This window comes from Aplysia californica, unplaced genomic scaffold (genome assembly GCF_000002075.1).
Source record: "Aplysia californica isolate F4 #8 unplaced genomic scaffold, AplCal3.0 scaffold00069, whole genome shotgun sequence".
Classification (NCBI taxonomy): Eukaryota; Metazoa; Mollusca; class Gastropoda; order Aplysiida; family Aplysiidae; genus Aplysia; species Aplysia californica.
Window position 1 is genome coordinate 1,104,384 of NW_004797339.1, and position 13,071 is coordinate 1,117,454.

Below are 13,071 nucleotides of genomic sequence, written 5' to 3' on the forward strand. Positions count from 1 at the left end.
TACATCTTAAAAATTAAAAATAATCAATAATGCCCCCCTTTCCGGAGTCCCATACTTCGCGGCGTCAGACTTTGAATGAACTTTGGTGACCCCAACAACCGGTGCTCACACGATGCGGTACCTTGGGACTATGGTTCACTGACCTGCCACGGCGGCGAACCCGACAAGACGCTTGTATAACTTTTTCTTTTTTTCCAAAAGTGACAGCACAGGACAAATATTGATTTATTTTCATGGTGGTACATTTTTAAAAAACAAGAAACAAGGGCACGGCAAAAATTGCCACCGTTAACCCCTTGATTTTATGGGCATTACGGCAAATTGCAAAGGCACCAAGGCAAATTGCCGCGGTGCCTCGGTCTATTTCAAGCCCTGCAGACCTAATAAAAATATGAATTTTACCACAATTTAATGTTTTGCAGTTATTAGGTTTGATATCTTAGCTTGCCGTGAATCAAACGTATAGATCTAGGTCAGGCTCAAATGAGGGGGGTGGGAACTACCGAAAAAGCACCCAGTTACCTAACTACAGTTAAGTCGATTTTCACCACTTTTCTTCTTAATTGTAATCTTTTATATGGAAATAAGAATGTCGTTTGTGTCGCTCTAGTCCTAAGCATTATATGTATTAAGACTTTCTATATATGAAACTTGTTCTTGTGTTAACTTAAATCAAATTGTTTTATTGTCCTGGTAGTTGAGATTCAGAGAAGCTGTGTGAGTGTGAGAAACTTGCATATAGTCAGTTTGTGTTGTTGTTTATAATTGTAATGAATCTCCCTGCAGTGGTCATGTTTTTACTCTAATAACGGGTTTTTATTATTTTTTTCATGCTTCAGGTAAGCAAATTCCTCAAGCTACTCAGAGGGATCAGGCAATATTTGATGTACAGTGGAATGCAGAAATGCATGATATTGCAAGAAAACTTGTGAATGAAACACACAGTAAGTGATAACTTGATGTTTATATGCACAAAGTTATTCTATAGCCTTGCATTTTTTAATTAACATATTTTCCATTTAAAATTACTGCCATGTGAATTTGGGAAACACAACCAAATTTTTTGGCTCTGATTGTTTATTAATTTTCATTCTTGGAACATTGTAAATATCTGTTTAGAAGAGGTAATATGAACCAGTTTGGGCAAACGTATGAATGTATTAGGTCTATGCAATGCTAATTTTAACATTGATGTTCAGGGACCTTGATATTGAAGGCAACCCTGGGTTTTTTAGGGGGGGGGGGGGAGGTTGTGTCTTGGATACATATTAAAAGCCTTTTGGTTTACATAAATACATTTCATTGTGGAGACAGGTCCCAGGTTAAAGATGACTTGAAAATACATATTATGAAGTACCCTCTTATTGAGAAAATTTGAGTCTAATGCATAGGTTTGTTTCTCAGAACTTAATGTTGCCTTTGCACTTCATGACATCATGGTTTCTATATTGCTGTGTGTCTGAAAAATTTGCTTAAAATGTACTTACTGTTTTATAAAAATATAAGATATACTTTACTGATTCTCCTTTGCAAAAAAATGATAATGTGCTTCCACCAGCTTCTGTAATACAAAATATATACATTTGAGCATCAAGTCAGCCCATCACAATCTCTTTTTGTGTCCCTTCTGTTTCTCTCTATCTCCCCCCCCCCCCCCCCCCTCTTATTCAGTAATTGACTCCCTCCCTCCCTTATTCCCTCTGTACTAACATATGACATGGTAAATCTCTGGACAAACTCCAGGCATTTACATGAAATAATGCTTTTTTTACATTTATGAAAATACTAACTGACGCCTCTTACATACAGTACATAGTTTTTTGACTGATACACAAGTTGGCCATTGAATACAAACTTTGGTCCAGGCAAAATCTGGTCATAATCCATGGGCTGCTTATGTGTGTTTTTGTTGTTGTTTTTTGTAAGATAAGATAATACTTTATTATCCCAGAGGAAAATTTTTCTTAGCTATACAGGACCGTAAAAACACACACAGGTATACATGGTTTCCTTTTAGTGTGTTTAGAAAGACTTACCTTGTTTTTGTGTATTTTTGTGTGTTCGAATCAATGTAAAGGTAGTGCCTGGGAACTTGTATGCATCTGGATTAATGTTGGATCTTGTTTTATCTTTCTTCAGATATTTTTGTCATGCTCCAAGGACAAGTAAAGAGTATGACAGAATCAATGCTTTTCACTCAGTGAGTATAATTTCCTGTCATTTCTCAAAAGACTCGCTCACATTCATAAAATTGCTTTGATAATCACGCTGTTGTGGTTTTTCTTGTTTTATGAGTGGATGTTAGCACAGTTTCCTTTTACTCAGTTTCTCTTTATCTGATATTCTGCTTATTCTGACTCAGGCTGCAGTTGTGCTGTGTCCAATATAGAAAATATGTGGAAAGTCATGTCTTTTATAGTTATAGCTGTTTTTTAAAAATCCGTCTGTAACTTTGCAAATTTGGTTTATCATACATCCTCCTCCCCCTCTTGGTTTCGGGCCTTGTTTATCTTAATTCAGTGTTTTGTTATTGTCAAGAATGTTTACAACTCATGTTTAGCTGAATGGTTATGCTGCTGTACTCACTATCAAAGGGTTTTGGGTTCGGTTTCTGCCTGTCGGATGTTATGTCCTTGAGAAATACACTTTACGAGATTTATTTTTCGTGATTTGGTTTCATTTCAACGTCATCAAAATTGGGGGGGGGGGATAAGAATTAAAAGCTTTCAACTTTGTGGTCTTTTCGATCTAAGCCTAGGTGAAATATATTTTACTTATGTAAATGTTTCTATTACATTACATGGTTTCCACAGGCTGAAAAAAGCCAGCAAACAGTATAGAGCTGTCCTCAAAGCCTGTAGCATGGAACTGATGCAGATTTCAGGTATTTATCTTGTTCATTTAAACTGAGTTATCTTGAGAGCATGCACCCTCGACTTTTTTTCTACGAAAAAGTTTAGATCCACACCTTTTTTGGAAGTGTGATGTTTGCTTTTAGTGATAGTTTATAAGGTACTTATAATTCATGAATTAAGGATATTATGTGGTTACATAATGGAAATAGTGAGTCTGATCTTTTTTGTGTGTGTTTAATCTGACTGTGAGCTATAAATGTTACTGCTAGAAAGTTGCAAGCTACTTTACTTCATCTTAAGATGTTCATGTTGTAAAGAGCAAAAATGTAGATGTGTATTGTCATACCTCTGGCTTGCTTTGTCCCACTTACAACTTCGCACCAGATGGCAGGAGAGTTAGGGTTACGAGATGAACTTTTTAAAACATTGAACGCATTAAGTTCCATATACAGTAGTCTCCGTTTAAACGCACGGTGCTCGGGAGGGCTCTTTAGCGTGTGTTTATACGGAGCGTGCGTTTACATGAACCTCAGCAAAGGGAGGAAGGGACGCAGTCTTCTCATTGCCTTGGTATACTAGTTACCTCCCTTTGGGGTGGGGGTCACTTTGGCCAATAATGTGGCGACACTTGACTGTTTTGTGAAAGATTCCCCGACTGCGGTTAAGACTGGAAAGGCGTTGAATAGGGGGGGGGGGGGGGGGTGTGGAGACAGACTTGATGTAATGAATGAACCATAAAATGTCGGGAACAGATAGCCTGAAAAGAAATTGTTGGTGATAGTCATAGAGGCGACGGCCCAGCCACGTGGCTGTTCAAGCGACCACGCCCTACCGTAAATTCATGAACGAGCATTCACGTGTGTTGCGCATCATAGGCTTAGGTCTAACGAAACATTCCAACACGCAGTCACTCAAACACCAGTCAGAAACCTTCTCTCAAAAGAGGTGCATTTCCAGTAACCAATCAAAAAACGTTTCAGTCTCCCAAACCCCCAACATTTCACCGACCAGTCCTAGACCTATGTATCTGTGGAAAGTTGGGTGGGAAAACGCTGTTCATCACTCTCTTTGTTCGGCGTAAGGGGCAGTCTCGCCAAATATCAGGATTTCTGTGCAGATCGTAGGCTACAGTAGTCGTAGTGAACATTTCCCTTAGTCAAGCTTTACCTGTCAGCATGTTTCGCAGATCGGAGCGTGCGTTTAGAGACGTCTAAATTATGTAGTAAAAAAACCGTCAGATGACGAAAGCGTGCATTTGAACGGAGCGTGCTTTTGTATGGCGTGCATTTAGGCGGAGACTACTGTATAAAGGTTTTCTTCCTTTGTCCTCTCCATTTCCACAGATGATTGCAGAAATGAGATTCACAAGCTAAAGTATGAGGAGCACATACAAGAGTTTGAAATGGTTCAGCTTATTTGGAGCTTGTGCGAGATCATATTTATAGATGTAGCTCCTGGTGAGTCTACTTTCTACTGCTTCTACTTTGAATGAGTCAGTCTTGAAAAGTGGGCTTTGGGTTTTTTTTGTTAGCACTATACTTTTTTTCTTGGCATCTGAATTTTTTTGAACAGGGACTGTCTTAAAGTTGCAACTTGGAGAGGTATATTGACTTAGGGGTAACTGCAAAGTGGTCACAGTTTGAAAGAATGAACTGTGCACACACAGCACAAGCTAATGCATCCCTTTGTCTTTGCTGGATTATGTTCTGACCACAGAAACTTATACTGTAACAGCTAAAGAGTTGTGTTTGTGCTGAGTTCAGTGTTGCTAGACACTCAATGTATATTACTCTTTCTCGGCTTTAATGGGACAATAAATCTTTCATGTCGCACATTTCTTACAACAAATGGAGATCTCACATTCACCCCCAGTCGCCTCTTAACTTTTTTGTGTATATTTTTTGTATCAATAGATCAATGGGATGATTGTCTTATATTTTTTAATGTATTCAGTGTATTGTATTGAAGAAATAAATTGTCCGGCCCACTCTCAACATTTTCTTTTTGAAAGAAGTTTGGTGACCCCTGAAAAAAAAACTGTTGTGGATTGTGGAGACAAGATGGAACTTCCATGTTTTTTATGTAAGAGGGATACTGCCAGCCACAGAAAATGCTTACATGAACACTCAGATTGCTGGATGATAGCAGCGTGGTCTCTCAGCCTGTGTGGTTTCTTCTCAGGTGGACTGATATTGACCCCTCTACTAGACTGGCTTCAGTGGCATTTTCCAGAGGGCAAGCAGTTGGCCATGGAAGTGACCCAGGCAGAGGTCCCATCTTCCCATCCAAGCTACTGGGAAGCGGTGAGGGCTTCTCTGTTTTCAGTTTTATCTCTGCTCTTTGTTGGTTTGTTATGGGCATTGTCAGGATCAAATAATTTGTGGACAATTGCTTGATCTCAGAATCTGTGAGGTATTTTAAGTTTGAGTTTATGTACCATCTGTTTAAACAGCTTCACCAATGATGGTTCAAGAGCAAGGCCAAAATAAAGTAAAGAAGTAAATATGCAAGTATTAGAAAAAAATATCATCCTTCAAGCATAAAGTAAAACCAAGCCATGCTATTAATTAATGTGAAAACAACCAACTTGAGTTCCTCGTGCTCAAATGACCTTATACAGTTGCAAACGCCGCAAGACTCCTACTCTTACCAATCTGAAATATCTGTATGTACACTCTGAATGTATGCATATCTGGGTTTTTACACTGCAGGTGTATCGACTGCTCTTACAAGCTAACACGGAAAGTGTACGCAAACTCCTGTCCCTCCACCCTTACAGCCATTCTGACCCTTTTGTCAGCGTTGATGAACTCCTGCAGAAAATGCCACACTGGACCGTGAGTTGTCAATGATGAGGAATTTAGCTCAAACCTCCTACTCCTCCATGATTTTTTCCTCCTCTTTTTACTTTCTTCTCCTCTTCCACCCTTGTCACAATTATTGACACCATCGTCTTCATTACCCTTCAGGAATGCTGTAAGATTTTCAACACATAATGCAACTGGTTTTCACATTTTTATGTACAGTAAATCTTTTAAATAACATAGCCGGCTTTGAACGTCCAGAGACTCGTGTAGTATTTTTACTCTGTAAACACTATGTTTAATACATCTCTGTGTAAAACGCTTTTCACGGGATTTTAATGATCAAAGTGTGCGCTTGCAGCATTCATTGTACTTATACATTATGAGAATAAAGAAAATGACAAAAACGATAGCTTAACTGCACTAAGGAATGAAATGTAAACAGTGTCAGTGAGAGGGCAAGCTTTTCATACATCAGTTTTACTGCAAGTAGACGCTTGCATCCCCTATTTTTCCCCCAAACGCACACACACACACACAAACATGCGCACACACACACAGAATAAATATTACTTGGTATCCTCCCCCAACGCCTTCATTTTTTGTGGCTAATATGTACCATGGCTATGGTATTTAAAATCTTGGGTTCGCAGAGAGTACATTATACCAAGATTTTACTACATGTGTGAGAATTTTTCTTTCTAGGGTGTAGTTCCCCTCACCTTTCTGTTCCAGAGATAGTTTGCTTATCTATGCTAAGTAAGGATTAATTAGAATTTTCCCTTGGCAGCTGGCCTGCTCTTCTATTTCTTCCATTTACTGTGGTTACGGTGTACAGGAGAGGTATCAAGCTTTTCATCTTGTTACTTTAACGCCCTTACCTTAGGATAATGGGTTCAGAAAACCTGAAAAAAAAGCTGTTTTCCTCGTACTGTGCCAGTATGAACACAGGATCAAATCAGGCACTTTGATTTCAGAGGCTCGGTCTTCGCTCTTGGGTTAATGAGCCACGTGTCACCCTGTTTAGTCAATTTTGATATACACATTATTGTTCTTCCCAGAATAATGAAATGGAACTTTAGTCCATGAGTCTTACTGAGGAAAAGAAAAGGTTGTTGATGCTGAGTTCTTTTCTTCTTTTTTTATGTTGACACATCCTCAGGAACATGTTTCTTTGGATATCATCTCTTCTTTACTCTGAAAAATTGTTGTTGTTTTTTTTGTCTTGATCAAATGCTGAAAAGAAAAATGCCTCAGTATCACATCTGATTGTTTCGTAGCCACATCCAGAAACATAATTGTCTAAAAAAAATTTAATCCCATAAAAGAGACTGCAGTCAGAGTGAGCCCATTTTAACAAATTTATTATAATACAGTCCCAATTTCTTACAAAATATGGAGTAATTATAGTTTGCCTGTTTGCCATTAAGATTTCTCTTTTTATTATGTTCTTTTCTCCTTTTAAGAATTTTAGTATTGCAGTGACTTGGAAATCGACTACTACTTTGAAATACAACTGGAAATTGACCTATTTTCAAGTAATTCAAATTTAGATTTCCTTTTGAATGTATTTAGATTTTTGTTTTTAAAGAATTCTCTGTGTTTAAGTTCATGGAATGAAAGTCTTACGTTTCATAAAAGTGGCTAGCTGTCACCATGTTTTTCTCTTTTAGCACCAGCATGCCCAGTTTGCTGCGGAGTATGAAATGAAGTGGCGCCACTGGAGGGAGGAATGTGTGCGGAGGTATGAGGCAGGTGAATTTGCAGCATACGAACATCTGGAGACCATAGTACAGGTAAGGTTCATATGACAATGTTTAGGTGTTGAGATTTAAAGTTCTTCTAAAAGTCTGCCCTTCATTTTGTATCAAGTCTCCACATTTTTCATTTGTAAGTGGTAACAAAACAAAAATCAGTGTCTGATGTATGTCAGAAGATGTGACTGGCTGGTAAATTAAGTCTGCAATTTTGTTAAAAATAATGAGCAGTTTGTTCTCGCAATGTCTGAAACATACAGTGAAGTGACTGAGATAGTAAGAAAATATGACGTCTACAATAATATTCATTTGGCAGTTCTGTTTACAAAGGAATATTTTGGGTTTTATTTCATGACAGCAAATTGTCAGACCTTTCACTCACTATGACATTATTTCACATATGTAGTTACGGCTGCTCATACCTGAATTTTGACACTCTCGTTTAGGTATAAGTGGGGTGAATTGCTTTAAAACATGCCCCTTTGTGTACAATCCTTTTTTTTAATGAGTAATTTTAGATGTTCTTTAGTTGCTGATTAGATCTCTAACTTTCTCATTTGACATGTCTGATATGCATAAGATCACTAACATGGCACTCAGAAAGGAGATGAGACAACAACAACAAAAATTAGGCCAGCAATTCATAGATTTGTCTGCTGTACCAAGGTTTGTACATGCTACAAAGTCTAAATATTTTGATATTTTACATGCCTGATTTAGTAATAAAATTTTGTGAAAAATGTGAAGCGCTATTGTTGTTGGTACCAAAATTTGGCTGGCTTAGCTGTTTAGTTTTACTGTCACGCTGGATCGGAAAAGTAAAGTAAAGTACTGTCACGTTTGTTACTTTATGAGTTGTTGTTACTATGCTGAGATTGATGATTGGCTGAATAAACATTTTCTGCTTTGTACACAATTTCAACCTGTCTCTGACTTTCAGAAAAAACTCACCGTAGTTTGAGATGTGGCCCACTTAAAGCTGTATGAATTTTTGTTGTTTCTTTTCATAGATTCTCTGTGGGGATGAGGCTGTGTTCAGGGAGATGAAGAACAGATGTGAGACATGGTACCATATGCTGGTCTCAAAATTGTTGTTTCAAAACCCCACTGCAAGGCTCAATGACCTTGGCTCTGACATAAAGGTAAAAACTGACTGAGCACATCTCATCTTGTAAGAATAGTAAGATGTCCCATAATTTAATGTGTGCACATTGAGTCTGGACTCAGAGACCTAATTTACTTTTTAATGCTTTCACTATGTTTATTGGAAGTTGTTTTCCTTGTTGTAGATTTCTGTGTATTGTTTCTATGACATTTTCATCATTGTTTCGTACAAAGATTCAGTTTTCACATTTTGACTAAATCAAATGGTTCTGAATTTGATGTTTAGGTATGTGATTAGGCTCGAAGGTCCTACATCTGCCTTTTCTGTCATTTCAGTTTGCTTTTTCTTTTTTTAGAATTTACTTAACTTTTCAACTAAAAACAAATTCTGGAGAGAGTTACTTGGTGGGTAGTTGGCAGGTGATCTGGTGTGGTTTTGCTCTTTCTTTTCCTATCAGATATTTATCATCCTTATCTCTCCTTCTTTTTTGTGTTGTTACTCTCTTGTAACACCTCTAATCTTCGGCACTTAGATGTCCTTGTTGTGTTGCAAGTGCCGTAAAACTCTTACTAAACAAAAGAGTTACTGGTAAGTACAACTTTTTTTCTATCACTATCACTTTTATATCTTTGTTTTGTTCTTCTTCCCAGCACTAAATGCCTGTTGTTGAGTGGATGTGCTTTTCTTTACTCAAAAAATAAATCAAACGGTTGTTGTGTCTTTTCAGACCTGTCAGTCGATGTTCGGTCAGCCCACAGGCCAGGTCAGGGAACTGGACAACATCCTCCAAGCTGCCATGGAGTTTGACATTCACCAGGTCATCAAGGACAGCTGGTAGGAGGCTCTTCTGTCTCAGATAGGATAGAGACCGCTTCATCCATCTGTGCTCCCTTGTCAGTCATACATGTTATGGGGGGTGGTTGGCGGGTGCCGTGGTGTGGTTTGCTCCTTCTTTCCTATTGAACTTCTGTCATCCTTATCTCTCCTCCATTTTTGTGCTTGTTACTCTCTTATAACAACTGTAATCTTTGGCACTTGCATGACCTTATTGTTTTGCAAGTGCCATAAAACTTACCAAAAATAGAATAAATATTACTAGGGGTGATCTATGCTTTGTTTGATTTTTACCTATGATTGTGTTTGTTGCAAGTGAGTGAGGGATGTCTCGGGTAAGTCTGGCTTGCTTCTCATCCTGCTGTCGCCAGGTGTTTTCTTTGCACTTCTTAGATAATATTAGGTGGGTAGTGTATTCAGGTTGTTTGGTCTGCTTCCATTTTTTTGTTGTATTAGTTGTATTACTGTTGTCCGAATTCTTAGTTTTAGTTTTAGTAGAGGTTTTTCGGCACTTGCAACTGCATAAGGTCATATGAGCGCCAAGGGGTGGATGTCGACAGAGAAGTCCTTACAGGGAATCAGACTTACTCTGCTCACCTCTCTAGCTTCAGCTGCACAAAGTCTGCATTGACTATTAAGGCACCCCGGAAATAGCGGGTCACAAGAGTGTGACAAACATACAAAAGAAGTAGAGAAAAATGACGATAGTAAGGATTAGGAAAGAAAAAGCAACAGTTCCCTGTTGTAATTCAGGAACAGTTATGAGCATGACAGTTTTGGATCAGCCCATTTACAATTCTACTGTGCACAAGTACGAGAAATGTCTCCCCTTTGGGAATGGCCTAAAGACACTTTAGTCAGTGGCACTGGCCCGGGGGGGGGGGGGTTTCTGAATTCTGTCACTGGTTGGACGTAACTATTTTCATTCTGAACAGTTGCTTAACAAGAACTCAATCAAATAGCCAGAGGAACAACTTCTTGTCTATCGCTCTGTTTTGTTACCTTTCTTTAGCCATTGTGATGACCAAATTGTGTCCTGAAGGATGTAGAGTTCTCAGTTTAATTGGGCAACAGACCATGTAGCTGTAGCAGTCGAACAGAATATCTGCAATCAGAACCTGAATGCATCATTTGTGTTGGTAGAGATATTTTTATATGGCCACATTTGCAGTTTAAAACTCATCCTTGTCAAAGTATGGGACTTGGCATTTAACTCTTTCCGGACGTATCGCAGATATATCGGCTATGGTGGGGTACCTCTGTTATGTTTCGTTTTAACATGATCCATTATTTATGAGTACTTTTTATTCTTATTGAAAACTTGGAAAGGGTTTAGAAAATGAAAACATCTAGTTTCACTTTGTCAAAGCGTCGTCTGGCGAAAATGAGTGAATTAGTTCTTGCGGCCTTGCATCAACAAAACGATCTAACCAGACTCAGTATAAATATCATAATTCAAACCAAAATTGGAATATTGCATTCAAATAAAAAACTACTCTTTCAGAAATTTATGGAGTCTTCTCTTGGCCTGTATATGATAAGATAGCTATACTGATTCGCTTTTACATGTTTAGTGTGTGTAATATTTTCCATCAAAATGTATTTTTCTCACCACCATCACCATTTCTAACCATTGTAATGCGTACTTATGTTCAAAATTAATCCTTGTTTCATGTTAGAATGTATTCTTTATTCAATTTCCTTCAGTTTGATGTATCATATGTTACGTTTTGAGTGATGGTTATGCTTATATGAAGTTATTTTGTACATCACATGTGTAACCGAGTCAAGCCACAAGTTAAATACGTCTAGACCCCAAAACAACTACGTCCGGAAAGAGTTAAAGAAAATAGGCTCTCAATAGTCCAAACAGGGGAGGTCATGATGAGAACCAGATATACATGATGTTTACCTTGTATATCTTAAAGTTTGAATATAAACTCTTTCTATCTATGACTTATTGCATGATTTTTTCTACTTCTATTGTCATTCAGCTCTTTCTTGAGCAATCGCAGCTGGTGGTTTGTCTCACATTTGGCTGATGTGTTACACCACTGTGGACAGCTGGACCCACAGAAGTTACCGTAAGTTACAATACTAATCTTGTCTCACAAAACTTTTACACAAGACTATAGGTGAGGCATCATGGTGAAATCAGACGCTCATTAAAAAAATGAGATCGAAGAAACTGGCATTTTGGCAATTTTTATCGAATTTTTGTTTTTTGGCTTAACATCATTTTTGTCCAATTAAGAACTCATTTATTGGTGGATTTTATTTAAAAACGTTGATGAAAGGCACAAATAATGTAAGTTTTCAGTTTCCACGGACTATGTAGCTATGGAAATAACCAAACTTTGGTGGCCATTTTTTAGCTAATTCTACCTTTGAAACCAAGGGACCCCACCTTCTTCAATCTCCAGTATCTCGACGTCTATTCAAGATAGATGGGTATTTTTTCATGGATATCAAGACAACTGAACAAGCTTTAAGATGATACCAATAACTCCACATGCTCAAAAATTCACGAGCTCCTGATTCCATCGCGTTGTGACACATATTTCAGATTCATGTTCTGCGACTGAAGTTACCAATTGTAACCTGTGTTTCTTCTTTAAGGTTACTACTCTCTATCCCCACATACTTGCTTTCGTTGATGCCGTAATCAATCCAGTCATTGAGATTTTTGTCTCTCTTCATTATGCAGTTTAGTGGAGTGCTCATGTTTTCTTCAGTTTTGTTGTTATTTCACATAAGGAGTTGGAAGCGGTTGATGGTGATGGAAGAGAACGCTCTCATGGGTCTTTACTTTTTCTTCATCAAAGAGTGCAACATCAAGCAAAATTTTTAGACTTTTTTTTTTTTTTAAACCAGGCTAATTTCTCATAATGCATTTTTTTTTTCATCTTGAAAAACACCAAAAATTTGTTGATACTTTTTTTCTTTTTGGTGATTGCAAATGTGTCACAGCAGCAAACTACAAATGGTTTCTACAAGTATATATAGGAAATAAATGTAGAGATATGCCTGTATGGTCAGGAAAACAGAGTTCAGTGCTCTATTGTTTCCCAAACTTCTGCAATATTTTGACTACAACAGGAGATGCTACAGCCTTTGTGATATGATTAAAATTTATCATCTCCGAGCATGATCCTAGGAGAACAAGCAACAAGTTATAGCAACAGAATGCTATACATAAGCGTACCGTGTACTGGGTGCCAACACAATACACTGGCATACAGCTAAACTAGCGAACAATATGCACTTCTTGCAGAGGGTTCAAGAAAGTATTGGAGAAAAAAAGTAGATAATATAATGTCCATCTCACAAAGGCTGTGTGATCAGGGTCTGAGGTAAGGGAGGTCATGCTGCCACAGGTTCAGGATCTGGATTAAGTGAGTGTAATTTTTAGGTCAAATCAATTTGTATTTTGACGTGCTTTGTAAAAGATAATTTTGGCCTGGTCTCTTTTTCTTACACAGATTCGGCTCAAATTTAAGAGAATATTTACTACTGGAGTATGCCACTGGTTTGATGTCTCATGAAAGGTAAGTCAGTAGCTACACAAAGGCACCACCCCCAGTGGGTCGGGGGGATATAAATAGACCCACTGCTTCGTCTGCAGAAGGTAGTAAAAAGAGAGGTCACCCATCCCACAGAGTGGGCGCCTCGTTGACCGTGAGGTGCGACCCGTGCGGAGGGTAACCGGGTACCTG

General features: G+C 38.1%; 1 protein-coding gene across 1 annotated transcript in view; it reads left to right on the forward strand.

The window, feature by feature from the left end:
- The window catches only part of LOC101861794 (nuclear pore complex protein Nup85), a 35,626-nt gene that overhangs the window by 3,917 nt on the left and 18,638 nt on the right, over window positions 1-13,071 (forward strand). The window contains exons 3-13 of the mRNA XM_005093806.3: window positions 840-944; window positions 2,140-2,200; window positions 2,814-2,884; window positions 4,199-4,312; window positions 5,037-5,158; window positions 5,567-5,692; window positions 7,333-7,455; window positions 8,427-8,558; window positions 9,249-9,355; window positions 11,350-11,439; window positions 12,838-12,903. Of these exons, the coding sequence (XP_005093863.1) occupies window positions 840-944; window positions 2,140-2,200; window positions 2,814-2,884; window positions 4,199-4,312; window positions 5,037-5,158; window positions 5,567-5,692; window positions 7,333-7,455; window positions 8,427-8,558; window positions 9,249-9,355; window positions 11,350-11,439; window positions 12,838-12,903 (1,117 nt within the window). The remainder of the gene's footprint in view (window positions 1-839; window positions 945-2,139; window positions 2,201-2,813; window positions 2,885-4,198; window positions 4,313-5,036; window positions 5,159-5,566; window positions 5,693-7,332; window positions 7,456-8,426; window positions 8,559-9,248; window positions 9,356-11,349; window positions 11,440-12,837; window positions 12,904-13,071) is intronic.